Source organism: Sphaerodactylus townsendi, linkage group LG06 (genome assembly GCF_021028975.2).
Source record: "Sphaerodactylus townsendi isolate TG3544 linkage group LG06, MPM_Stown_v2.3, whole genome shotgun sequence".
In the NCBI taxonomy this organism is placed as follows: domain Eukaryota; kingdom Metazoa; phylum Chordata; class Lepidosauria; order Squamata; family Sphaerodactylidae; genus Sphaerodactylus; species Sphaerodactylus townsendi.
Genome location: NC_059430.1, coordinates 7,152,189 through 7,179,885, shown reverse-complemented (window position 1 = coordinate 7,179,885; position 27,697 = coordinate 7,152,189). Strand labels below are relative to the sequence as shown.

The 27,697-nt window shown below is 46.9% G+C and overlaps 1 protein-coding gene across 1 annotated transcript in view; it reads right to left on the bottom strand.

Annotated features, from left to right (window-relative positions):
- NET1 (neuroepithelial cell transforming 1) overlaps window positions 1-27,697 on the bottom strand; it is a 121,005-nt gene that overhangs the window by 62,955 nt on the left and 30,353 nt on the right. The window contains exons 3-4 of the mRNA XM_048500614.1: window positions 15,619-15,685; window positions 2,572-2,631 (exon numbers count right to left, since the gene is read on the bottom strand). Coding sequence (XP_048356571.1) covers window positions 2,572-2,631; window positions 15,619-15,685 — 127 coding nt within the window. The remainder of the gene's footprint in view (window positions 1-2,571; window positions 2,632-15,618; window positions 15,686-27,697) is intronic.

Sequence of the window (27,697 nt, the reverse complement as noted above, 5' to 3'; positions counted from 1 at the left end):
CATTAGGGCTGTTCAATAGCTTAGACATTTTTAGTTTGTCTGAGAGAAACATAAATTCTAGAGGTAGTAAAGCTCCCAGATCGGTTCTAATATCATTATACCTCGAACAGTAAAGCAGGATATGAGGGATTGAGTCTATAGCATTGGGACAGTGCCGACAGCAACGCTCACTTTGTGGGATGTTAAGGAAACGACCTTGAAGATAGACAGAGGGGAATGAGTTGCCCCTCTTGTTCTTGGGTCACTGCACTCCATCTGCACTTATATAATGAACAAAGCTGTTCTAAGTATACAGCAGGAGCTAGATTTAGGGTGAACAGGAGCTTTGCAGTGTGCAGCACTCAGGAGCAAGATTGGTATTCCTGGTCGTACAGTCCTGATCTTTAGATGATGGTAAATTTCCATGGCGGTAAGCATATGAAGAGAAACTAATGAGAAACCCAAGGAGAAGATTTTTTTTCAATATGGAGCCACCACTTCGAAAGCTGAAGCTCCCTCATTTCTAGCAAAGATAAACTTTTTGGATCTGCGCAGAAGCATAGACGCAGCCAAAACTAAATGTTACAGCCCATGCTATAGTTTCTAATAAATGTTGCCCTGATTCCAGACAGAGGCACCCACCATAAGGGAGCCACAAATGTGGGGTGCCAAATATCTTATATAGGAAGTTTGATTGGATACGCTCCAGGTTCTTGTGCCAAGCTTGGATCCAAACAGGGATACCATACAATAGGTGCTGGACCACCTTGGCATTAAACACCTTCAGTGCTGCTGGAATAAACAGGGCATAAAGTCCAGTAACAGGGCATACATCTAAAAAATAGAAATCCACTTTTCCAGGGAATGTGCAGGGATGGAAGTAAGCGTAAGAAAACAGAAGGGCAACACGTGTTCCCAACCATGCTCCATTCATTAACTTTAAAGGACCATTGGAGGGGGGGGGGATCCCTTGCCAAACACTGTTATCATGCACACAACACAACATCAGTTGGCACAGACCAGCAGCAAATTAAAACACACACACACACACACACACACACACACACACACACACACACACACACACACACAGAGCTCCAATAAAAGAACAAACCCTTCCCTATTTTTATTTCCCTGGGGGGAGGGCAAATGTAATGAGTGAGTCAGTCTGAATGTCAGAGTCAAGTGGCAGGCATTTTTACAACTCGGCCAGAGTGACATCAGAGAGAAAAGTCAAGGAGCGGCAGAGCCTGAGCTTTTGAACATCAAACACATGATCTTCCGCCCTACTACCTTCAGAGGTTGGCAGGTGAACTTTGTTTACCCAGAGCCTTTGTCGCACGTCGCAGCTATAAGAGAGGCCGGAATGAGGTGCGCTTCAAGGGTGTGAGCCCTGAAGTATTGTGTGGCTGCAGACAAAATGCCTTCAAACAAATAATAAAATAAATATGAACTACTGACTGTAATTAGACACACCTTTTACAGCCAAACTTTGGCTACAACCACATAAAACGTGGTAATGTGACTTCTTGGCAAGATCAGGTTTAACTTTTCATGATCATGCACAAGTCAGTCCAGCTGGGTTCAGCACTCAGCTTCCAGCTGTGATGCCGAGCTGGTTATGTTGCCATACATAACATTTCGAGATTTTAAAAAAACGACAATGTATTTTAATTTTTTTCCTTTGAAAAGGTGTGGAGATTTCTTGTGGGTGTTCCCCCCAAGGCCTATGAAAGAGAAATATCAGTTTCCAGGAGATGCTGTAGATCATAGGTGTCAAACTCGCATCATGGTGGCAGGGGATGATGGGAACTGTAGTCCATAACATCTGGAGGGCCGCGAGTTTGACACGTGTGCTGTAGATCATTAATGATGTGTTGGACTTGAGCTGTGAGCTATAAGTGACAAGCGGCCGGTGTCCTGTTGTTAGCCCCTTTTCGCCTGTCATAGCAGGCTTCTCTGAGTACCAGTCTGACTCTCTCAACCCCACCAACCTCACAAGGTGTCTGTTGTGGGGTGAGGAAGGGAAAGGAACTTGTAAGCCATTTTGGCTCCTGATCTTAATGTCTGCTGGGGGTTATAATGGAAGAGGTGGTCATGCAAATATGTTGACTTGAATATGTAAACCTAGCCCTCTCTTTCTTTCATGACCCTAGTTCATCTTAACAGAAGAAAAGCCCCGGGCCTGCAAGCATTCAGGGAGCATTCCTTCCCCCATTGGGACATCTCTCCCATGACTGGTCTCCTGACCATGGCTAACAACTCTAGATCCTTTCAAGAGATACCAAGTAATTTTGCCAGCACTGACCAGTGGGTGGAGGAACGCTGGGGCTGAGCCTGTGATACACAGGCTGAGATGCCGGCTTGGCCACAGACTCAGTGGGTGGGCCCTGGGAAAGCTGAGCCTCTTAGGCCGCACTTCCCACCCATTAAATGGGAGCAGAGGCATCTTAGCTGCCCTGGAAAACTGCTCAGTTGTGTCGGGGAACAACGCGGTCCCATCCCGAGCCTTCAAGGCAGGGCAGACTCTTGAACCTTGACGAACACAACAGCCTTAGTTGCTGATAGCATCAGGGCAAACAGCTTCATTACCTTAAGATCGAGGCTACAAAGGCTGAGGACGTCGTCATCTTTCTCCCTCCGCTTCCTCTTCTGCAGAAAAGAAACACACAAAAGTTACGGAGCGTTAACAAATCTCATAAACAGACGGTCCCAACAAGAGCTTGATGAGAAACGGGAACTGTATTTCCCATTTGGGGCTAAACTGATTACGTAAGAAGAAGAATAGTAAGAATGCTAATTGGTTAATGATTAAGATATAAGAAACTGCTTATTGTTGGGTTTTATAACTGAAGGGTAGAAGGTAACGAATGTTCTCCTGGAACGATATTAGTGTTGTAACTTCGAGATATGTTACGAATCAATACATGTCCCGTTTAGGGGTAACTGTATTTTTTCTCTCTTTCCTTTTCTGTATTTCTTCTTTTTTGTTAATTATTTTGGAGAAAATTACCGTATATACTCGAGTATAAGCTGACCCGAATATAAGCCGAGGCACCTAATTTTACCACAAAAAACTGGGAAAACTTATTGACTCGAGTATAAGCCTAGGGTGGGAAATGCAGCAGCTACTGGTAAATTTCAAAAATAAAAATAGATACCAACAAAATTACATTAATTGAGGCCTCAGTAGGTTAAGTGTTTTTGAATATTTATTTCAAAGAAAAACAGAAAACTAGCTCTGTAAGTGGAAAAGAGGGTCAACAAAAACAATACGGTCTCAACAGTAACTTTAAAAGTGAAAAAACCTTAGCTCAATCAGCAACCAAGCTAAAGTACAAGAGTTAAAATCCTTCAAAACTGGATTCCTCATCATCATCTGTATGTCCAAACAGAGCTTCAGTTATAGCTGGTGTGAGGTTATCAGCATAGACCAGTGATGGCGAATCTTTGGCACTCCAGATGTTATGGACCACAATTCCCATCAGCCCCTGCCAGCATGGCCAATTGGCCATACTGGAAGGGGCTGATGGGAATTGTAGTCCATAACATCTGGAGTGCCAAAGGTTCGCCACCACGGGCATAGACAGTGTCATCATCACTGAGTTCAAAGTCATCACCATCACTGCTGTCGTTCTCATACAAAGTGCTGTCTTCACTGCCATCCATATCATTACTAACGCCACATTTCTTGAAGGCACTCACTTGAGTATAAGCCGAGGGGGCCCTTTTCAGCATTAAAAATGTGCTGAAAAACTCGGCTCATACACGAGTATATACGGTAATAAAAATATTATTTTAGAAAATTAAAGAGCGGACATTTTTGACTTTGACATCCCTGGCAGGGAAGCTGTTTTCACAAGCCAAGAAGGCGTTAATGCCTGCTAAGCACATGAGTCGAGGCAGTCCGCTGATCCTCCAAGGTCCGTATCGCCCACTCAGACTGGCAGCTGCTCTCCAGGGTCTCAAGGGGACGTTTCTCCACATCACCCACCAGTTAAGAGCAGCAGTGGTGTAGTGGTTAAGAGCAGGTGCACTCTAACCTGGAGAACCGGGTTTGATTCCCCGCTGTGCCGCTTGAGCTGTGGAGGCTTATCTGGGGAACCAGGTTAGCTTGTGCATTCCAACACACGCTAGTCACAGCTCTACGAAACTCTCTCAGCCCCCCCCCCCCCACCTCACAGGGTGTTTGTTGTGGGGCAGAGGAAAAGGGGAAAGAGATTGTAAGCCCCTTTGAGTCTCCTTACAGGAGAGAAAGGGAGGATATCAATCCAAACTACTACTACTCCTCTTCTTCTCCAGGGTCTTAAGGGGAGGTTTATCCACATCACCCACCAGATGATGGCATTCATTGAAAATGCTGGGGGGAAGAATTAGGACTAATCAAAGGAAACACTTCTTCACGCAACGTGTGATTGGTGTTTGGAATATGCTGCCACAGGAGGTGGTGATGGCTACTAACCTGGATAGCTTTAAAAAGGGCTTGGACGGATTTATGGAGAAGTCGATCTATGGCTACCAATCTTGATCCTCCTTGATCTCAGATTGCAAATGCCTTAGCAGACCAGGTGCTCAGGAGCAGCAGCAGCAGCAGGCCATTGCTCCCAAAGGCACCTGGTGGGCCACTGCGAGTAGCAGAGTGCTGGACTAGATGGACTCTGGTCTGATCCAGCAGGCTAGTTCTTATGTTCTTATGATTTTTTAACTAGTGTCAGGATTTGAACTCTGAACCTTTGCAGGCTCAGCAGATTCTCTACTGCAGAGCCACAGCCCCTCCCAGTTCTAAAATCAACCCCTGATTTTTACAACTGGAGATGTCAACAAGCAGAAGGGATTTCATTCTGGTGTTTAGTATCACTTGACAGACATAGGAGCAATGTGCCTCCTTTGGATTTCCACAGATTACGAGAGGAGGACAAAGGAAGAAACGGGGGGCAGGGGGTGGGGAGCTAGAAGGAAGGAGAAGGCCAGGCATTAATGTAGCCATTAGCATCTGGAATGCTTTCAAGAATGTACTTAAGGAAATGAGATACCTCTTCTGACTCCCAAACACTATTTTCTGTTTAGTGTCATTAAAAAATGTGCTTTGTGGGCTTCATGGTGGCGAGTTCTGAGTTCAACCAAACGGCCTTGAAATTAGCCGTTCACCTTCGACGGGTAAGCTTTGCCTGCAGGTGACCAGGTAGGACCCCTCAGGTAGCTACAGAGACAGGTGTTCACCTGCCAGACTCCTGCCCTCTGTTGATGCACGACTATGCGATCGCCGCTACATGTGTAGCACTCGGTACCCAGAGGTATTGCAGCAGGGCCCCCCGGCATGGTGCCCCCCGCCATCTTTTCTGGTACCCCCTCAAGTTTTTTGAGGAGGTGGATGTGCCAAGGAGGGCTTTTGCCCAGAAAAGCTTGTGACTTGCTGTGCAGATTTAAAAAACAACAACATTGCTGCCACCACAGCACAAGGATATTTAAATAAGTAAGCCTTTATTGGCATAGACAGCAGTACAACAATAATAAAAACAGATTAAAAAGCATATACAATACAGGATATACAATACAGGTCGAAGGAAATCTACTGGCATTTAGTAATTTCCAGGAGAAAGTCTGCCACTGTCATACAGAGAGAAGGATCAGGGTTGTCCAACAAGTAGTATAATCTAATTAAATCGGGGAGATCGGGTAAATGTAAAGGAGTAAGATTCACACACTTGGATCTGATTTCCTTGAATCTGAGACAGTGAAGTAATTGGTGGTCCAACTGAGCCATCGTTACATGGGCACAATCTTTTAGCCTTTTCTTGCTTATTAAATCTGCCATGTAACAAGGCAGAAGGCATAACATTAAACCTGACGAGCATTATGGCTCTCCTTTGAACAGGGTTTATTAAGCAATACAGGTAGTGTGCCAAGTGGCCCGGTTCAAATGGGAGTGAATAATACAGGGGGGAGCACGTTTTCTTGGCTGCGGTGATTAGGGTAGAGAACTCTCTATCCAATAGCTAACCTTTTAATTTCCTATAAGCTTCTGAAATGTAGTCCATGAACATCTGGAGGATGTTCAGTGTGTTACTGCAGTTAAGCTGTGGCAATCATTTTGTGACAAGCCATGTTGCGGTAGCCATTTTGTTCCTGTGCCCACCATGGCATGGGTTTGCCCTAAGCCGGGGCCCACTTTCCAGTAACGTAGGGAGAAACAGGATCCTTGTTCCAGATACTCTCAAACAGCTGAGTTTTTAAGCTTTTATTAAAAAGAAAGAAAGTAAAAGAAATACAAACAAGTTTCTCTCTGAGCTTCATATAGTTCCAAATAGAAAAAGGCAATATAGTTAAAGGCATGAATTGACTCTCAGAATGAATCTTAGAATGAATCTGAAGTCTCTCTCTAGCCTCATGTCAGGGTTTTTATGGCATCTTCCCCCCTCGTCCAGGAAGAGAGAGGGGTAATCAAGACCTATCTGTCAGGTCCTAGGATGCGGCCTTGTGACATTCAATTTCCGTTTATGTAAACACAAACACAGTTTACAACTTTAATGAGGAGCAAGAGGTTGTGTTGTTTATGATCTAGCAATACCAAGAAGGACCAAATGTTTGCCATGTTGGATTAATGATTTCCAAGTAGACTTAAAGGAATGAACACCCTTTCTTCACACCAATTCCAGATGTGCTCGTGGGCTCAAAAGAGACTGGGGGTCCTGGCACTGCAACATAAAAAGAGTCCTGCTGGGTCAGAGCCGTGGTCCACGTGGATCAGATTCCTGCCTCTAACACAGGGCCCGGCCAGCTGCCAAAGAGTGCCAAAAACAGGGCAGAGAAGCCAATTCTTTCTCACCTCATGCGGAGCCTCCGCAGTAAATCCCTGTTCAGCACAAGGCACTGTTATGGTGGCTGGCATGTGACATTCAAATGTAAGGACCCAGGTCTAAGACCCAACAGGACTCTCCAAGCCTTACTGGCATAGGTACATGCTATACCAGCATTGTGCAGTGGTTCATGTGCTGGACTAGACTCTGGAAGGCCTGCGTTCGAATCCCTATTTGACCACAGACGCTCACTGGGTGACTTTGAACCAGTCAGCCAAACTTACACCACAGGGTTGACGTGGGGATAAAACAGAGAAAGGGGAGGGGGGAGATGATGAAAGTTGCTCTGGGCCCCCGCTGAGGAGAAAGGCAGATAATCAATGAAGTTGAAAATGCTGGGGGGAAGAAAATGCATTTTCATTGAAAATGCTGGGGGGAAGAATTAGGACTAAGCAAAGGAAACACTTCTTCACGCAACGTGTGATTGGTGTTTGGAATATGCTGCCACAGGAGGTGGTGATGGCCACTCACCTGGACAGCTTTAAAAGGGGCTTGGGCAGATTTATGGAGGAGAAGTCGATCTATGGCTACCAATCTTGATCCTCCTTGATCTCAGATTGCAAATGCCTCAGCAGACCAGGTGCTCAGGAGCAGCAGCAGCAGCAGAAGGTCATTGCTTTCACATCCTGCAGGTGAGCTCCCAAAGGCACCTGGTGGGCCACTGCGAGTAGCAGAGTGCTGGACTAGATGGACTCTGGTCTGATCCAGCAGGCTAGTTCTTATGTTCTTATGTTCTTAAGTTAATTATATAAAATTTAATATCTTGTCAAAGACTTTTCCGGCCAGAATCAACTGCCGGTTGTGGGTTTTCCGGGCCGTGCGGTCATGATCTGGTAGTGTTTGCTTCTACCATTTTGCTCGCATCCATGGCTGGCATCTTCAGAGGCGCGTGACACGCCTTTAAAGAGAAACACATCTCACCCCGACGCACCCCTGAAGATGCCAGCTACAGATGCGGGCAAAACGTTAGGAGCCGGAATGACCAGACCGCAGCCAAGCAGCGTGGAAAACCCTCAACAGCCAAAATAAAAATTCCCCCCCTCTGGTGGCAGAGTTCTCTGCAAACTGTCAGTCTTGCAACAATATAAGAGCGGCAGGCCACATCCTGTGCGCTTTGGACCAGAAAATGCTTGATTCTGCAATCCGGCTTTGTTCCCCACCCACAGCCGCTACAGCTTGTGCCCATTCTGACTCTAGGCCAAGGAGTCTAAGGGTTTGTTTTGAAGACTGGCTAGACTGGTTTAATGGGTCCTGCCTTGGCTGAGCGCTTCGTTTATCTCGGCCCAGCTGAGATTCGTACAAAGAGCAGGAAAGTAACAACAAAGCCATATGTCTCAAGTCTACTAAGTCCATGCCGAGAAAGCTGCCTGTGTTTGAGCAGCTTAAAACAGGGGTGACAAGCATGCAGTCCATGCGCTGAATTTGGCCCCTTGAGGGGTCTTGTTTTTTTTATAAATTTTTATTGATATTTTGGATTGTTACAGATTTACAGAAGAAGAGGAGGAGGAGGAGTTTGGATTTATATCCCCCCTTTCTCTCCTGCAGGAGACTCAAAGGGGCTGATGATCTCCTTGCCCTTCCCCCTTCACAACAAACACCCTGTGAGGTAGGTGGGTCTGAGAGAGCTCCGAGAAGCTGTGACTAGCTGGCGTGTGTGGGAGTGTACAGGCGAATCTGAATTCCCCACAGATGAATTCTCCGCAGCTCAGGTGGCAGAGCGGGGAATCAAACGCGGTTCCTCCTGATTAGATACACGAGCTCTTAACTTCCTACACCACTGCTGCTTCATCCTCCATATCCTTTTGCCCCCTTTCCCCCCCTTCTTATTTTCTTCTTTAAATGTGCAGCGGCAGGTCCATTCTTTCTAATCTTCTTTTCCAGTTTTCTTCTGCGATTCCAATTTTGTTTAACCGGTCTTTGAATTCAGCCCAGATCCACTTCATATCTTTTTGTTTTTCTTGCCATATTTGGTTTCTTGACATTATGTCAGAAATTTCTAATTGTATTTGTTCCCATACATATTCCAACCATTTCTGAATTGTCCAGATTCTTTTGTCCTTCCACTCTAATGCTATTACTGCATGGGCCGCTCTGATCATAAGTTTAAATAGAATTCTCTTTCTTTGTTCTAAGAACATAAGAACATAAGAACATAAGAACAAGCCAGCTGGATCAGACCAAAGTCCATCTAGTCCAGCACTCTGCTACTCGCAGTGGCCCACCAGGTGCCTTTGGGAGCTCACGTGCAGGATGTGAAAGCAATGGCCTTCTGCGGCTGTTGCTCCCGATCACCTGGTCTGTTAAGGCATTTGCAATCTCAGATCAAAGAGGATCAAGATTGGTAGCCATAAATCGACTTCTCCTACATAAAGCTGTCCAAGCCCCTTTTAAAGCTATCCAGGTGAGTGGCCATCACCACCTCCTGTGGCAGCATATTCCAAACACCAATCACACGTTGCGTGAAGAAGTGTTTCCTTTTATTAGTCCTAATTCTTCCCCCCAGCATTTTCAATGAATGCCCCCTGGTTCTAGTATTGTGAGAAAGAGAGAAAAATTTCTCTCTGTCAACATTTTCTACCCCATGCATAATTTTGTAGAGTTCAATCATATCCCCCCTGTTATGGTATAATCCAGTATGCCTATAAATAATAGATCTATATTTATCTTTATTTTCTGATGAGGCCTCTGAAGAAGAAGAAGAAGAAGAAGAAGAAGAAGAAGGAGGAGGAGGAGGAGGAGGAGGAGGAGGAGGAGGAGGAGGAGGAGGAGTTTGGATTTATATCCTCCCTTTCTCTCCTGAAGGAGACTCAAAGGGGCTCACAATCTCCTTGCCCTTCCCCCTCACAACAAACACCCTGTGAGGTGGGTGGGGCTGAGAGAGCTCTGAGAAGCTGTGACCCCAAGGACGTGAAGCTGTGACCCCAGATTGATCCCATTCACATGCCTGTGTTGCCATTCCATCCAATCCGGGGTCCCAAAGGAAGCTGATATTTACATATATAAACAGGTGGGAGGCCCGTGAGACTCATGAGGAGGAGATCCCACCGCCTCCATCCTGGCTCCATCTGGAGAGCCGCAGGTTGCAGACCCCTGCTCAATTGGCCATGCTGGCAGGGGCTGATGGGAAGTGTAGTCCATGAACATCTGGAGAGCCGCAGGTGGCAGACCCCTGCTCTAAGTTGCTCTAGGCCAGCCATTCTCAACCAGGGTGCCGTGAGCATGTCCCAGGGGTACCACGGCAACACTACCGCCCCGCCCCCCTCATTTTTGTGGTGTCTCCCACCGGCGCCAGCAAGGACATGAAGCTGGCCATGGGGCAGGGCCTGCCACAAGGTCAGCAGCCGCCACCACCCCCAGTGCTTGCCTTCACCCTGGGAGGGAAAGGTGGGGGTGTCTGGCAAGCAGGGGCAATGGGAGGGGAAGGTGGAGGGTGGCGGCAGGGGTACCGTGAGATATGAAGAGTGAGGTCAAGGGTACCCTGACCTTGAAAAGGTTGAGAAACACTGCTCTAGGCTGATCCTGCATTGAGCAGGGGGTTGCACTAGATCAGGGGTAGGGAACCTGCTGCTCGAGAGCCCCATGCGGCTCTTCTGCCCTTGCACTATGCTCCACTCCTGAGCCGGGCATTAGCCGCTGGTTTCATCTCACCCGGGCCTACAGGCAGCAGGCCGAAGCACTAACCTGCTCTAGTGGCCGGGCTGGAGCCACTTACCGGGCTTCTCCTCCGCCCGCCTGCCCGTTGCTGAGAGGCATGGACGCGATCCATGTGCTTCTCAAAATGAGCGGAGTAAAAGGTAAAAAAACCCAATATATACTGTGTTCTCTTTATTTTAAATGTCAAAAATTATTTGCGGCTCCAAGTGTTTTCTTTTTCCATGGAAAATGGGTCCAAATGGCTCTTTGAGTGTTAAAGGTTCCCTACCCCTGCACTAGATGGCCTACAAGGCCCCTTCCAACTCTATGATACTCAATAGGGGAGACAGATGAATCTTCCTGGGGGAAAAGTTCCAAAGTTTTGGCACAATGACCAAGAAGGCCCTTTTCTCAGGCTGCCGCCTATCTAGCCTCTGACGTTGAAGGCAGCTGAAGCCGTGGCTCAGTGGCAGAGCAGCTGCGTGGTGGGCAGAAGGTTCAGTCCGTGGCATCTCCAGTTGAAAGGACCAGCCTTGAAAGCTTGAGGGTGTGAACTGGCATCCGACCGGTCAGGATCGCTCCGCCAATCGCTCCCAGACTCATTCGTATCATTGAGATGCTCATTTGTATCATTGAGAGGGACCGTCTCTCCCTATACCGCCCTTCTAGGCCCCTCCGCTCGTTGGAGGCGGACCTACTGGTGATCCCTGGCCCCAAGTAATCCCTCAAGCTGGGTTGGCTCCTAAGCAAGGGCCTAGGGCTTTACCTTGACTCTGGCTGGCCCCTACCTGGTGGGAACAGGGTTTGTGGTGAGACTGTGGGACCCCAAGTGGAGGAATCTCTACAAAGTTTCCGCAGGAGCCTGTAAAATCTCGAGACCTGTAACTGCCAGGGGTTTTGGCTCCAGCCTGGATGATGTCAACTTCTACCATAAGAATATCTGGCCTCCCGTGCGTACATAAAGGGGGAAGGATGGGTTGTATAGTATTTTATAGTAGAGTACCGCCATCTGTAGTTAGGGATTTTTTATATATTATTTTCATTGTAAATTATTTTATTTGATGTTTTAAAATTGTTTTAGTAGTTGATGGACAATCGCCTCTGAGCCTCTTTGGGAGGGGACAGCGGTATATGGAATATAAAATAATAAAATAGAAATAAATAAAAGGAAGGCTTCCCAGCATTTCTCCTAGAACTACAGGAGGCGAACCTCTTATACTCTAGATGTTAGGATAACAATTCCCTTCAGCCCAGTTCCCGCCAGCATGGCCAATTGGCCATGCTGGCAGGGGCTGATAAGGAGAGCCATTGTAGTCCATAACATCTTGGAGATGCCAAGTTGTTTACCACCACTGTCCTAGAAAGGACACTACTGTGGAGTCTTAGTAGACCACAAACTGAGACATGAGCCAGCAGTGTGATATGGCAGCCAAGAAGCCAAATGCAATTCTGGGAATGCATAAATAAGAGTATAGTAGTCTAGATCGAGGGAAGTGAAATTTGTACCTCCTTGTTCTGCACTGGTCAGATAGCTCTCACCCTAGGAGTGCCGTGGTTTCAGTTCTTGAGGCATTGCAATTCTAAGGGGAGGATATTGGACAAGCTGGAAACATGGAGGTCCAGAGTGAGGGGCAACCAAAATGGCAGCGGAGCATATCTGGAGAGGCAGTTCTGGGGGTACGGCGGCCTCAGACCTTCTATGTTCCTTCATCCCACCTCCTAGGCCCCAACTGAGTCCCCTTGGGGCTGGATTCTATTCCAGGATCCCTAAAATCCTGGCCTCCAGGGAAGCAGGAACAGCCAAAGTCCCAAAGAGACGGCGGTAGGCACAGAATGCTAATGCAGTAGTGCTGGGAAGAACGTGTTGGAAGGGAGAGGAGGAAAGAAGTGGGCAAAAGGAAGACAACGGCGGGGAGATGGGAAGACAGATGAGGGCAAAGAAGGAAAAACCTAGCTGGGAAAACAAAGGCACAAAAGTGGGAAAAGGAGGCCGCTCAAGTCTAATCTCCCCAGATCTCAACTTTTGTCCACATCAGGGCAGGAGGGGGGGGGGGATGAATAAATAACCTGTTTAATTGTTAACCTGGCCGTATACACATTCAATCATTGTTCTCCCTGCACCCCACCCAAAACTGGTCATTAACTGTGTTACAGGCACGTTATCTCCAATCATCTGGGTGAAAACAAAGTGCCAGTTTCTCTGGTCGGCACAGCCAGTCCCATACGATGCAAACCAAACACTGTAAATGGAGGGAACCTCCCAGGAAGCAGAAAGGGAGGAGGGGATCCACCTCTCAGCTTGCAGAGTGTGATGGGTTGCCAACTCTGGGGTGGGAAATCCCTGGGGGTTTTGAGGGCTGGAATGGGCCTGGATAGGGGAGGGAACTCAGTGGCCGTGTGATGCCGTAGGTAGGATTTGCAATGTTCTCCAGAGAAGCGGATCTCTGTAGTCTGGAAATCAGTTGCAATCCTGGGAGGGCTCCAGGCCCCAGTGGGAGGTTGGCAACCCTAATTGGGTGCTGCTCTCTATCTTGGTGTTGCTGTCAGCCTTGGGAAGTGAGAAAGAGCAACAACCAGAGACTCTAGCCCAGGGGTAGGGAACCTTTAACACTCAAAGAGCCATTTGGACCCATTTTCCATGGGAAAAGAAAACACTTGGAGCCGCAAAAAGTACCCTTTTGACATTTAAAATACAAAGATAACACTGTATATATTGGGTTTTTTTTTTACCTTTCACTCCGGGCTCATTCTGAGAAGGCCAGGATGCTGGGCCCTCGCCTCTGAATCTCACCGTCAGCTGGGAGCGCCTCCCGCCTCACCTCCAACGGGTGGCAGGTGAGGGGAGTCTGGGCGGCAAGGCTCCAGCCGGGCCGCAGAGGGGCCCACCCCTGCTGCCCGCAGGGTGGGCAAGGATGGGCCAGCTGCCTCCCACTCATGGAGCCGTGAGTGCAAGGGGCAGAAGAGCCAAGCATGTGCTCTCAAGCCGCAGCCCCTAGGTGCTCATCTCCTGGCGCTAGGAGGTTCCTCATGGACTACAATTCCCACTCAGCCAATTCCCCATTGGTCAGAAGCAAAGTGAAGCTGATGGGAATTGTAGTCCATGAACATCTGAAGCGCCAGAGTTGGACACCCCTGCTCTAGAGGGCTTGACAAACAGAAGCACAGCATATATGCAAAGGCCTCCTTCTTCTACTGGTGATTTATTATCTTTATGTACTTCGTTCATATGCCGCCTTTCTTCCAAATGGGGACCCAAAGCGATTCCTGTAGCTCTCCTCTCCTGCATTTTAGTCTCATACCAACCCGGCGAGGTAGGTTAGGCTGAGAGAGACTGTCTGACCCAATGGTCAGCAGGCTTCTGCGGCAGAGGTGGGGATATGAACCTGGTTTCCCCACATCCTAAGCTGGCGCTCTTAACCACTGTGCCTGAGAGTAACTTGCTTTTTTAAAATCAATGACCTTCAGCGCTGTTACAGCGAAAGAAGAAGCGTTTGGATTTAACAAATACCCCCGCTTTCCCCAACCGGAAGCGGGAGTCTTAGCCGTAAGCATTTACAAAACCCTTCCCTTCCTCTCCCTGCAGCTGACACCTTGTGAGGCAGGTGGGGCTGAGAGAGGTCTGACAGAACTGGGACTGGACCAAGGTCACTCAACTGGCTTCATGTGTAGGAGTGGGGAATCAAACCCGGTTCTCCAGGAGTGGGGAATCAAACCCGGTTCTCCCGGTCCACCTGTCTTAACTACTACACCAGTGATGGCGAACCTTTTCGAGACCGGGTGCCCAAATTGCAAACTCCAAAACCCAATTTATTTATCGCAGTAGTGCCAATGCTGCAATTTAACCAGAATGCTGAGGCCTTTAGTTTCTAGAAAAAAATGGCTGGCCCGAGGCGCAAGCTACTCGGGAGTAAATCCTTTGGTGGTAGTCAAGCACTTTTGCTTTGAAGCAACTGTGCAATCTTCCAACAGGTGAATCAATAATTTAGAGGGAAAAGTTTTACCTGTGAAGCAAGCCCCACTGTCAGCAACCGAAGCCATTCCCAGGAAAAGGATTGCGCTTTGGTTCTTCGCATGAAAATCAGTGGGGTTAATAGCTCTTAACAGGGTTACCCACACAGCTTCCCCAAAACTAGGTCTTAGGTTTAATGCTAATAATCAAGCCCAGCGACCCAGGCCAGCCTAGATGTGGGGGAGGGGGGGCGACTATGTTTGCTTGTGCCCACAGAGAGGGCTCTGAGTGCCACCTCTGGAACCTGTGCCATAGGTTCGCCACCACTGTACTACACCATGCAGATACATCATGCAATTAACTCAGTTGCACCCTGATTGGGGGAGAAGGGAGAGGAAAGCGCAAACATGAGCTGCGTGCCTTTTGTGCAAAGAAACGAGGCCACAGAGCGCGTGCACATTCGAGGGTGGGAGTTACTCCCTTCTCTTTTTCATGGCAGTCCGACAGCTAATTTTTTGAGGATGCTAATGTCTCTCTCTTCCAGTCATTCATCCCTACTTCTCTTCAACTCCTAGATATCCGCTATAAATCCCCCTGACCTGTTTCTGGCTGAGTTATTCAGAACAGTCTGCAGAACGAAGAAATTAACAGCAGGCTACTGCCTGGAGCCATTCATGGGTACTAAGTGCACTAATAAAACATGCAGCAGGTCTCCACTGTGGCACCAAGGGCTAATAGTGCGTCACCCAGACGCTCCTGGCCCTTGGCACATTTCTCTTTGCAAATTGGGCTTACTGCCCGAGTATTGACCTTGCTATGCTTATGCTTCATCATGTATGTTTTGAAGCTTACTTTTGTTTCTTCCTGTGTGAAACTTTGCTTTAGAATGGTGCAAGGGGAGGGCAGTATCTTCGCCTGTAAAAAAAAGACAGTTCTAGTTTAGGGGGCCAGTTCTCGCATGTATTGCAGGTAAATTGAGACCGTTGAAGTTTTGGAATAAATGAACTGATTTAAGTTGCTTTGTTTCAAGTTCTTTGAAGTTCCTTACAGGCACAGCAGGTGAGGTACGCTGACTCCCACCCACCTGGCCACCCCATTTGCCCATTTAAGCAAAGAACAAGCTCACCGTTGAGAAACTGAGAACGCTGCCTTCTTGTTTGTTCAAGATTCTAATTGTTAAGAGATATGCTATTTACTCACCAGAGTAAAATCCCAGTGCGGCCCAGGAGTCAGGAACGTGAACGAGCTTCCTCGTCTCAGAGGGTATCTGTGGACAAAAATTATTTTCCAATTTGTGACACTCAGAACAAAGAGTACAGCCACGGGCCACAGTTTACAAACCACCAAAGAAACAGGTTGGGCTTTGCACCCCCCCACCCCACCCCACAATGGAACTGTTTCAGGTTTTCCTTAATTCCCATGAGCAATTTTCTCTTGCATCACTTCCACAACCTGAAATGACCCTGCAGGAAGACATAGAGCCCGGAAAACCCACCAGAACCAGTTGAATCCGGCCGTGAAAGCCTTCAACAATACTACTAGAGGCAGTCTCAGAGCAGGCCTTGAGACACCGGTGTATTTCAAGAGATTGCTTATTTTTCCTTTGCTTTGGGCTGAGTGTTATCTATTGACAACACTCGGACTCTCTCAGGTTGTACTAGGTCCCCGCACCAAGCAGACCATACACTGGATTTAATCTTTATAGTGGGTGAGGATATAAGAACATAAGAACAAGCCTGCTGGATCAGACCAGAGTCCATCTAGTCCAGCTCTCTGCTACTCGCAGTGGCCCACCAGGTGCCTTTGGGAGCTCACATGCAGGAGGTGAAAGCAATGGCCTTAAGAACATAAGAACAAGCCAGCTGGATCAGACCAGAGTCCATCTTAGTCCAGCCTCTCTGCTACTCGCAGTGGCCCACCAGGTGCCTTTGGGAGCTCACAGGCAGGAGGTGAAAGCAATGGCCTTAAGAACATAAGAACAAGCCAGCTGGATTCAGACCAGAGTCCATCTTAGTCCAGCTCTCTGCTACTCGCGAAAGTGGCTCCACCAGGGTGCCTTTGGGAGCTCACAGGCAGTGGGAGGTGAGAAAGCAATGGCCTTTAAGAACATAAGAACAAGCCAGCTGGGATCAGACCAGGAGTCCATCTTAGTCCAGCCTCTCTGCTACTCTGCAGCAGGGCACTCCACCAGGTGCCTTTGGGAGCCTCAAGCAGGCAGGAGGTGGAAAGCAATGGCTCCTTAAGAACATAAGAACAAGCCAGCTGGATCAGACCAGAGTCCACTCTTAGTCCAGCTCTCTGCTACCTCGCGAAAGGGCTCCACCAGGTGCCTTTTGGGAGCCTACAGGCAGGATGGGAAAGCAATGGCCTGCAAGCCAAGGCTGCTTTTCGCTCCTGAGCACCTGGTCTGTTAAGGCATTTGCAATCTCAGATCAAGGAGGATCAAGATTGGTAGCCATAGACCGACTTCTCCTCCATCAATCTGCCCAAACCCCTTTTAAAGCTATCCAGGTTAGTGGCCATCACCACCTCCTGTGGCAGCATCTTCCAAACACCAATCACGGGTTGCAGGAAGAAATGTTTCCTTTTATTAGTCCTAATTCTTCCCCCCAGCATTTTCAATGGATGCCCCCTGGTTCTAGTATTGTGAGAAAGAGAGAAATATAGGGCTGATCCCCACAGATAAAAGAGTCTTGGTTGGCCCTTTTAGTCTCCCATTTAGCATAGGAAGGCTGCCAAGCAGATTTTAGTTTTTCCTCGACATTATGCAGAATAATGCACTTTCACAATTGTTTGCAAATGGATTTTGCTATTCTGCACAGCAAAATCCAGCTGCAAATTGCAGTGAAAGTGGATTGAAAGCGCATTATTCTGCATGTGTGGAAGGGACCCAGTGAGACTTATGGATCCAATGTTTCCCGAATAGGATATTGTGAGTTTTCTGGGCTGTGTGAAGTTATTTGGAACCCGCAGTTTTAGCCTTGGATCGTGGCTGGCATCTTCAGAGGCATGTCACAGAAGATGCCAGCCACAGATGCAGGCAAAACGATAGGAGCTAAAACCACCGACCACAGTCTGGCATGATTTGTGTGGCTGGGAATCTGTTTTACCCACCTCACAGGTGGGAGGGAGGGAAAGTGCATTTGCATGGGTCTGGGTGGAGTTCATTTGCAGTTGTATTTGCAATGACATTAGCATGCAAGCAGGTGGGGATTTATTGGCAGTCGCGTCTGAGTGTATCCTTTAGTAGTTTTGTAACTCAGGTTTCTTCAGGATAATTCATGGATCAACAATTCCCATCAGCCCCTGCCACCATGGCCAATTGGCTGATGGGATTTGTAGTCCATGAACATCTGGAGAGCCGCAGGTTGCAGACCCCTGATAGAATGCTGAACGGTGTTTGAAAAGCCCTCTAGTGCTGGTCTCAATCTGCTTCATGGTGCACTACTCCGGTTTACGTCATTGCTTAGTGTAAATGAGATGACCTTTCTACGGCTTTACTTTTTTTTAATGGGGGGGGCACCTTCTCTGGAGCTGAACCCTGCAGTCTCCAGAGAAGCAAACAGAAACAGTGATAACGAACAGCAGGGGAGGGCAGTGCTGTTGCGGGGAGTTTTCCTACACTGTTGTGATAAGGTGGGGGAAGCACTCTGGACTTGCCTAAAGCTTTGAGTAAAATTCACCCTGTTTTCCATTGCAGCTTACTGAAGAAGACACGTTCCCCGGATGTCCGGCATCCAGAGATGAAGGTGCCTCCTCCGGTTCTGACTGATGGCACCAGACATTATGAACTTACTGATATTCTGACATTCTTAATTCTCGCATCTATCGGAACCGCTTGCAGTATTTGGTCTCTTGGAAAGGATGTTTAGCTGGACAGAATCAATGGATTTTGTGCTGAACATGTTTGTGTGTGTTTTGGGGATTCTGACACTAAGGTCTCTGTGTTTTGTTAGCGAGTAGACCTGCGGCACAGCGGAATGCTGGTGACCGAGAGTAGGAGAAGCAGCTTAGGAACTCAGCTGCAACACCACGATAGTAGACACAACACAAAAAGCAGCTATTCTTCAGTGAAGTGCAGTTTATCAACCATGGAGTAATATTGCTGCTATAATGTATTTTAATGAATTTTAATGTTTTATCGCTATTGTTTCTGCTGTTGTATTTATGAGATCGTATATTGTATTTGTTTTATGCCTCATTGTACACCGCCCAGAGCCCTTCGGGGGTTGGGCGGTCTATCAAGCCTAACAACAACAACAACAACAACAACAAGACCTGGTATGACCAGAAGCCAGAGAAGACCACAGAAAATGAAGAAGCAAAAATACTCTGGGACTTTAGAATACAGACAGGCAGACACCTGGCACACAACACCCCAGACATGACAGTGGTAGAGAAAAAACATGTTTGGATCATAGATGTTGCTGTGCCAGTTGACAACAGGGTAGAGGACAAAGAGCTGGAAAAGATCACAAAATACAAGGACCTACAAATTGAAGTTGAACGATTGTGGCAAAAAAGAACAACAGTAATCCCACTAGTAGCTCTAGGAGGAATCCCAAGAAATCTTGGAAAAACATCTGAAAGCTCTAAACTTGGACAGAACATCAGTCCACCTGCTGCAGAAAAGCAGCACTTCTAGGAACCGTGCACATATCTTCTCACGCAGAAATACCTCTAATATCCTGTAGGGTCCTTGGGAAGGACTCGATATTCAGAGATGAATTCCAGACACTTGTGCTGTGCTGTTATGTGTAGTATAATAATAATAATAATAATAATAATAATAATAATAATAATAATAATAATAATAATAATAATAATAATAATAATAGTGTCAAAAGGGTTATCTGCAATGGGGGAAAAAATCACAAAATGACAAAAAGGGAAAGGGCAGCATAGAAACCACATCAAATTTTTAAAAAATGACTCAGTGAGAGGCGTTTATGCTGCTTGTCACCACCGTACAAATATTCCCCCAAACTGCAATTTTAAGAGCGAGGGAAAGGTCAACTCCCCACAAACGCTTCTGATGGGCAAAGTGGCTGCACCTCAGTGGCAGAGCATCCGCTTGGCCTCCAGAAGGTCTCTGGCTCAATTCCTGGGCTCTCCAGTTGGAAAGGATTAGGTGGCAGGGGACGTGAAAGACCCCCATGTGACACTCTGCAGCTCCGGCAAATCAGAGCAGGCCAGGCGGACCGGGAAGTGCGGAAACACACCCGGTTTCCCAGATAAGCCTCTGCCACTCAGGTGGAAGAGTGGGGAATCGAAGCCGGGTCTCCAGATTAGAATCCACCTGCACAGAAGATAGTGAGGGTACAATTCAAAAAAGAACCAGATACTACTGAATTTCATTCGAACAGATGATGCAACTTTGAAATCACAAGTGCATCTACTTTTCCATCTAACAGCCGCTGCACGAATCATCCTGGCCAAACATTGGAAGTCAGAACATCTCCCAAATTTAGAAGAGTGGAAGGAGAAAGTAAACCAATTATACCTAATGGACAAAGGAGCTCACCAGCTCAAGCTATTACCGGGGGAAAGATATAACAGCATTTGGCAACCATGGTTAAAACTCATATCAGATTAGTATGTTGTAACAATGCACCCAGCTGTATATTAAATTTAATTATAGAACATGATAATAAATACCCAAATGGAGAGATTGAACCCCCTTGGAAAATAGTAGGAAATGGGAAAGGAGAAGATATATTTCTTTCTATGGGGTAAACCCTCCTTTTTGGAGGGCTTGGAGAAATAAAGAAACAAAGGAGGAAAACAAAACAGAAAATTCTTTTTAAGAACTTTTGTAATTGGTTATTAATTTTGGGGTATTTACAAGAGGTTAGTTAAAGAAAGCTAAATTTTACGAGAAAACTGTCTCAGTTGGGTCCGAATGTGAAGTCACACAAACGAAAGGAATATAGATAAGTATATTATTACATTGTTATGTATTATAACCTATAATGGATTGAAAATTTCGCATCATGTAAACTGTACTCATGTTTGTATATGGTCGATTTAAAGTACTTGAATTAAATACATTTAATAAATAAATAAATAAAAAAAAGCATCCACCTGCTCTTAACCACGACACCACGCTGGCTCTTGTTTACATATGGAAAACCGTGCGGGTTGGATGCAGAAGGGAGATCGTTTGGTTTGGCATGTGCATCGGCCTTTTTAAAGCCTGCAGTGTTTTGGCAGAAGAACTGCCCGCGTGGTACAGATCCAAACTCTTCTGCTGCGTAAGACAAAGCCTTCGGTCCGAACGCCACTGAGGATGAAAGTCTCTACCCCAGCTTGCTCCTTCTGACATGACTGGGTCAAGTTTGTTACTCTGAGCTTTCGCTTGGCCCTTGTGTGGCGGTGCTGCTTAGAGCTCTGCGCCACAGAGAAAGTCGTTTGTGTACATTGGAAACTCCAAAATGTTTAGTTCAGGAAGACTGGACAATTGCATGACTTCCTCCGGTGGCCAGTCCAATCAGCTTGGGTTTGGGCAGGAAGCATCTCAGCCCCCTCATTAGGGTTTATCAATACTGGACTTGGATCTTCTTGGCACCCACTCTGAAGACGATTCTGTAACCTCTCAATTAATTTCTCAATTACATGAGTTTCTTTTTCACAAGCAAGTTGTTTATAAGGTACAGAAGTGAACCATGAGTCAGCAGTGTGATACGGCAGCCAAGAAAGTCAATGCCATTCTGGGATGCATCAATCGGGGTATAGTGTCTAGATCAGTGACGGCGAACCTTTTTGAGACCGGGTGCCCAAATTGCAACCCAAAACCCACTTATTTATCGCAAAGTGCCAACATGGCAATTTAACCAGAATACTGAGGCTTTAGTTTAGAAAAAATGGCTGGCTCCGAGGCATGTGTTACTTGGAGTAAACTTGGTGGTAGTCGGTGACTTTGCTTTGAAGCTACTGTGCAATCTTCCAACAGGTGAATCACGACTCTAGGAGGTTTTACTCAGAAGCAAGCCCCATTGCCAGCAACCGAGCTTACTCCCAGGAAAAGGATTGCGCTTTAGTTCTTCACATGAAAATCAGTGGGGTTTAACCGCTCTTAACAGGGTTACCTACACTGCTTCCCCAAAACTAGGTCTTAGGTTTAATGCTAATAATCGAGCCCAGCAACCCAGGCCAGCCCAGATGTGTGGGGGAGGGGGGGCGACCTGCCATTGTTTGCTTCGTGCCCACAGAGAGATGCTTTCTCCTGGAGGCCACCTCTGGCAACTCCATGCCATAGGTCTCGGCCACCACTGGTCTTAGATCGAGGGAAGTAACTTTGTACCACTCCTTGGCACTTGGCTCAGGACTCCTCACCTAGGAGTACCTTGTGTCTGCCCTTGGGCACTGCAATTTAAGAAGGATATCGACAAGCCGGAATGGGTCCAGAGGAGGGCAACCAAAATGGTTAAAAGTCTGGAATCCATGCCCTATGAGGAGAGACTTAGGGAGCTGGGGATGGTTAGTCTGAAGAAGCAAAGCGAAGGTTAAGGGAGGACATGAGAGCTACCTTTAATAGTTGAAGGGTTGTCATGTCGAAGAGGGAGCAAGCTTGTTTTCTCGGAGGCTAGGACACAGAGTAATGGATTCAAGGTGCAGGAAAATAGATTCCACCTTCTGGGATGTGTCAATAGGAGTCTAGATCAGTGATGGCGAACCTTTTCGAGACCAAATTGCAACCCAAAACCCACTTATTTATCACAAAGTGCCAACACGGCAATTTAACCTGAATCCTGAGGTTTTAGTTTAGAAAAAACAGTTGGCTCCGAGGCATGCGTTACTTGGGAGTAAGTTTGGTGGTAGTCGGTGGCTTTGCTTTGAATCACACATGCAACTTTTCCAACTGGTGAATTACAACCCTAGGAGGGTTTACTCAGAAGCAAGCCCCATTGCCAGCAACCGAGCTTACTCCCAGGTAAAGGATCGCGCCTTAGTTCTTCGCATGAAAATCAGTGGGGTTTAACAGCGCTTAACAGGGTTACCTACACTGCTTCCCCAAAACTAGGTCTTAAATTTAATGCTAATAATGGAGCCCAGCAGCCCAGGCCAGCCTAGATGTGTGGGGGGGGGGGGGACTCTGCGTGTGCCCACAGAGAGGGCTCGGAGTGCCACCTCTGGCACCCGTGCCATAGGTTCGCCACCACTGGTCTAGATCGAGGGAAGTAATTGTACCACTCTGCATTGGTCAGACCTCACCTAGAGTACTGTGTTCAGTTCTGGGCACCGCAATTTAAGAAGGATATCGACAAGCCGGAATGGGTCCAGAGGAGGGCAACCAAAATGGTTAAAAGTCTGGAATCCATGCCCTACGAGGAGAGACTTAGGGAGCTGGGAATGTTTAGTTTGGTGAAGAGAAGGTTAAGAGGTGACATGATAGCCTTGTCAAGATATTTGAAGGGATGTCATGTTGGTGAGAGACCAAGCTTGTTTTCTGCAGCTCCAGAGACTGGGACCAGGAGTCATGGGTTCAAGGTGAAGGAAAAGAGATTTCCCCTAAACATCAGGAAAAACCTCCTGGCAGTAAAGGGCTGTTGGACAGTGGAATTCACTGCCTAGGAGAGTGGCGGAGTCTCCTTTGGATGTTTTTAAAGAGAGGCTGGGTGGCCATCTGTCAGGAGTGCTTTGATTGTGTGTCCATGCATTGCAGGGGGTTGGACTTGATGGCCCTTGGGGGTCTCTTCCAACTCTAGGATTCTACAATGCTGGAGCTGCTGATCCTCTCCACCTCTGGCGGCAAATGTGGGTTTACAGAGTAAACCCAATCCCTCCTCTCCTCCGCAAATTCATCATGGGGGCTGGAATCAGTGCATACCATCTGCCGTGGTAGTACAGGACAGGATATTCTTCTGTTAGGCTTGGACGGTGCCTTCACTGTGTAAGCAACTGGAAGTCTGGCTGGAGACTCTTGATATTTATGCCATCTATCCTCCTTCCCCCATCCCGTTTCTGGTTTTCCTCACCAAAGGTGCTTTGACAGCAAGCTCCTTCTAGCTGCCTGGCTGGAAGCTCGGCTTGTTTGTTTAACCTTCCCCGCCCTCTCCCCTTCCAGAATTAATCTGCACCAAGGGAGGAAAGCCCAAGCAGGAAAAACAGGCCTATACGCCTTCAGCCCAAGACTGTGGACCCTTGTGGTAGAGTTCCAGTCCTCTCCGCTTAGCAAAACAAAACAAAGCCGGCTACTGATCCTCATTGTGTTTATATCTTGTTGATCTGTTACTGTAGAGGAAGCAAGCGGGGAACATCAAAAGATAATAATGCTTGGGATTCTGCCCAATGTCGGACGAGAGGACGCTTTGAAGGCCCCGGCTGCTGCGGCTGGCAACCCAAGGAGGCAACCAAGAGGCAATTCTCCCAAGGCCTTGGTAAACATGATGAGAAAATATTAGAGGTATTGTCAGATTGTTACAGCAGGGTAACGGGTTCAAAATATTTAAGCCAAAAAGCTTAAGCCAACAAAGGAATAAAATCAGATAAATATTTTATTCACGCCAACAGACGGGCAAGACAGCATCAGGGGAACCACGCAAAATGACAGCGTGTTCTTACTTTTATAGGTTACATCAGAATAGCAGTACAAAGAATATACCCCAAAGTTCATCATCATCAATCAATCATAAAGAAAGGTGGAGATTTTCCCTTTCCCCAAAACATTTGGAGTTGTCCCTTATTGGAAGATGTCAGCACCTGGTTCTTTGACGCAAGATGAACTAGGGCCTGTTTCTTTCTTATCTGTATTACCTTGTCGTTCTCCAGACAGAGAGCTCTCAAATTTCTTTAAGGTTTCTCCTCCGTCAGTAGAAGAAGGGCAAATCCAAGGTATCTGTCTGGGAGCAGTAAGACCTTAAAAACAGTTGAGTTTGCACATTCTGGATAACTCTGAACAAGGGCATTCTGTTGGGCTATCAAGCTTGCCTAGTAATAGAAAAAAAAGGACAGGATCTGACGGTAGCAAAGCAAGTGGAGCATATATCCCTGTGGAATGTCCAGGGTGGGAGAAAGAACCGTTTGCATTGGTTAAAAGTGTTAAGGGTGCAATTGGCAAGCTTGATTTGCACGTGTTGGGTGGGATCCACCCATTTAGCATGTGAACTAATCCACTTTCTCTAAATCTGATCATGTTTAGGATTTTGGGGGATGCAAAACAATTCCGTGTTGGAAATAAATCCCTTTCCCTGCTGTCCAATGCATTATTATCATCAACTATTTATTTGCTTCATTTTTACCCTGTCTTTCTCCTCAGTGCGGATTCGGGTAGTTTATGTCATTCCGCTCTCTTCCATTTTTTACCCTTCTAACACTGTGAGGTAGGTTAGGAACAGAATGTGTGGCTGGCCCAAGACGACCTGCAGGGCAAGGATCTGAACTCAGAGCCTCCTACATCAGCCCCTGATGGGGCTGATGGCCAATTGGCCATGCTGGCAGGGGCTGATGGGAATTGTAGTCCATAACATCTGGAGTGCCGAAGGTTCGCCACCACTATCCTAGGGTCAGTTCCTAACACGACACTCATTCTATCCTTAGACCACCATATATATATATATTTTTTTACTGTGTTTTGAAATTTGAGCGTAATAAAAAAACCTTGCAAAATACGGGATTTTAGTGGGGGGAAACGCTAGAGCCTTTCTGGCCCTCTGCCATATCAATTGAGCCCACTGAAATGACTCTGCCCATTAACAAAACCTCAATAGAACCTTTCACTAAAGAAAAACTGTTACCTGTTGCTAGAAGGCCACTGTGGAGAGAATGGCTATGTTAGCTTAACCATCGCCATTTTGTATGCAGTTATTAATGTAACCGTTATTGATGACCTTTGTAATAGTTCAACATCACTACCACGGTCTTGCTGGCCTTAATAGTTCTTGAAATTAATTGCCTGTCTTGGCAGATAAAATCACTGAACCTAAAATGTAAAACTTCCATTAAGCTTAGCAGGTGTGGTGAAATGAAGCAGCTCCTATAACTCCATAGACAGCCTCTAGCCAGTGAGGTAGCATTGCATATTGGGAGGAGAAAGGGAGGGGGAACGGGAAAAGGGGGTGCCCTTTTACAATATGGAAAGGCAGATATAGGGAAATTGTACATCAGGTGATCTTACGTAGTAAACCAATCACAACTTAGTGCCAATTAACTAAAGCAGGTGATGTAACCCTTCATTCTTATCAGGTGTTGTGGCTGAAAGTTTATTGAAGTTCCAACCGTTAGCAAAACATTGTGCAGCTGGGCCAAGACCTTCAATTAACTGTTACTCGGTACCAGGATGGGAAAGCTGGTGGAAAGCCAAAGACAGGCAATTAATTTCAACACCTATTAAGGCCAGCAAGACCGGGGGAGTGATGTTGAACTATTACAAAGGTCACCAATAACGGTTACATTAATAACTGCATACAAAATGGCGATGGTTAAGCTAACATAGCCATTCTCTCCACAGCCACCTTTAATGTTGTCTTTTATTCCCAACTCCAAAAACACACCAGAAGCAAAACAGCCGTTTATTATTTTTTTTAAAGCATTCCCTTAAAGTGCATAAAACAAAATATAAGGGGGGGGGGGTTGCTATCAAGTCACAGCTGATTTATGCTCCCCCAGGGTTTCAAGAACTTTCCAAAAGTTGTTTGCCATTGCCTGCTTCCCAATCATGTCCCTAGGATTTCTTTTTGAAGAAGAGTTTGGACTTCTACCCTGCCTTTCTCTCCTGTAAGGAGACTCCAAGGGGCTTAAAAACTCCTTTCCCTTCCTCTCCTCACAACAATCTTGTGAGGACTGAGAGAGTTATGAGAGAACTGCGACTGGCCCAAGGTCACCCAGCAGGAATGTAGGGGTGCGGAAACACATCTGGTTCACCAGATAAGCCTCTGCCACTCAGGGGGAGGGGAATCAAACCCGGTTCTCCAGAGTAGAATCCACCTGCTCTTAACCACTACACCACGCTGGCTCTCCCATCTCATGCCCAGGATTAAGTTTTCATGGCCGAGTGAGGATTCGGACCCCAGTCTCCCAGGACACTGCTACAACCGGCTGGCTCTCAGGTTTCCAGTTGTTTACATGAAATTTTACTCGCTTCCTTAGCACCTTGACCTGCTCTTGAACTGAACACACCTTTTGCTTTCTCCACTGTCTACAGACCTGAACTGCAGAGGAGTTCTTAGGAGGAACAGATGAAGAGATGAATGTGTTTTTAGCTGACATCTCTTCAGACTGCAGGCTTGCATGAGGGATTAGACATTACATCACACCAGAGCTGCTCTTCCGCCAACAGCCAGAAAAAGGATAGGCTGCATTGCTTCACCTTGGCGTGTCAGCTCTTCTTCCTGCCAGGGTGGGGATTCCATTTTCCGACAATGTTTGTTCTGTACGGAGAAGCCTGCGCCCGCTATGCCACAGCCCAAGTCAGAAACAGCTTTTCTTCCGCATTTGCTGTCTGTGAAAACAGAACTTGAGCGTCTCTTCTCCTGTACCCTAGAACGCTGAGGGCCCTTTATAGTGACGTTTAAGAAGAAGAAGAAGAGTTTGGATTTATATCCCCCCTTTCTCTCCTGCAGGAGACTCAAAGGCTGATAATCTCTGCTCCTTCCCCCCCTCACAACAAACACCTTGTGAGGTAGGTGGGGCTGAGAGCTCCAAGAAGCTGTGACTAGCCCAAGGTCACCTAGCTGGCATGTGTGGGAGTGCCCAGGCTAATCTGAATTCCCCAGATAAGCCTCCACAGCTCAGGCGGCAGAGCGGGGAATCAAACCCGGTTCCTTCAGATTAGATACACGAGTTTGTAACCTCCTACTAATACAGCCTCAGCTTAATTCTTGCTCTGTTTAATACAGAAACGAAATTAAAAATAAAGCAACAGCAGCTACTGCAGAAACATCACAGGCCGCTAATTTAATTGGTCCTCAGCACAATCGAAAAAGAACAGAAAGCCGCATAACGGCTTTTATTAAGATCAACCCAAACAGTTTGACGGATGACCCTGGAGAACTCAAAAGCTTGCACGTTAGGCCATGTTATTATGGTTGATCTTAACTTTTTTCCTTGTTTGTGAGTTTTACTAGAAAATCAAGCAGGGCTCTTGAAATGCAGGGTCTGTTCCAGGTGACCTTGGGCAGAGTATACCAGGGTGTTTATGTCTTCCTTCCTTCCTACCCATCTACCAGCCTGTATATCTTTCCTTCCCTGGCCTGTTCATCAGGCGAGCCTTCCCTTTGATCCTGTGTTGTTTCTCCACTAGCACTGGGTGGTGTGTGCAGATAAGACCACCAGCTGCTGG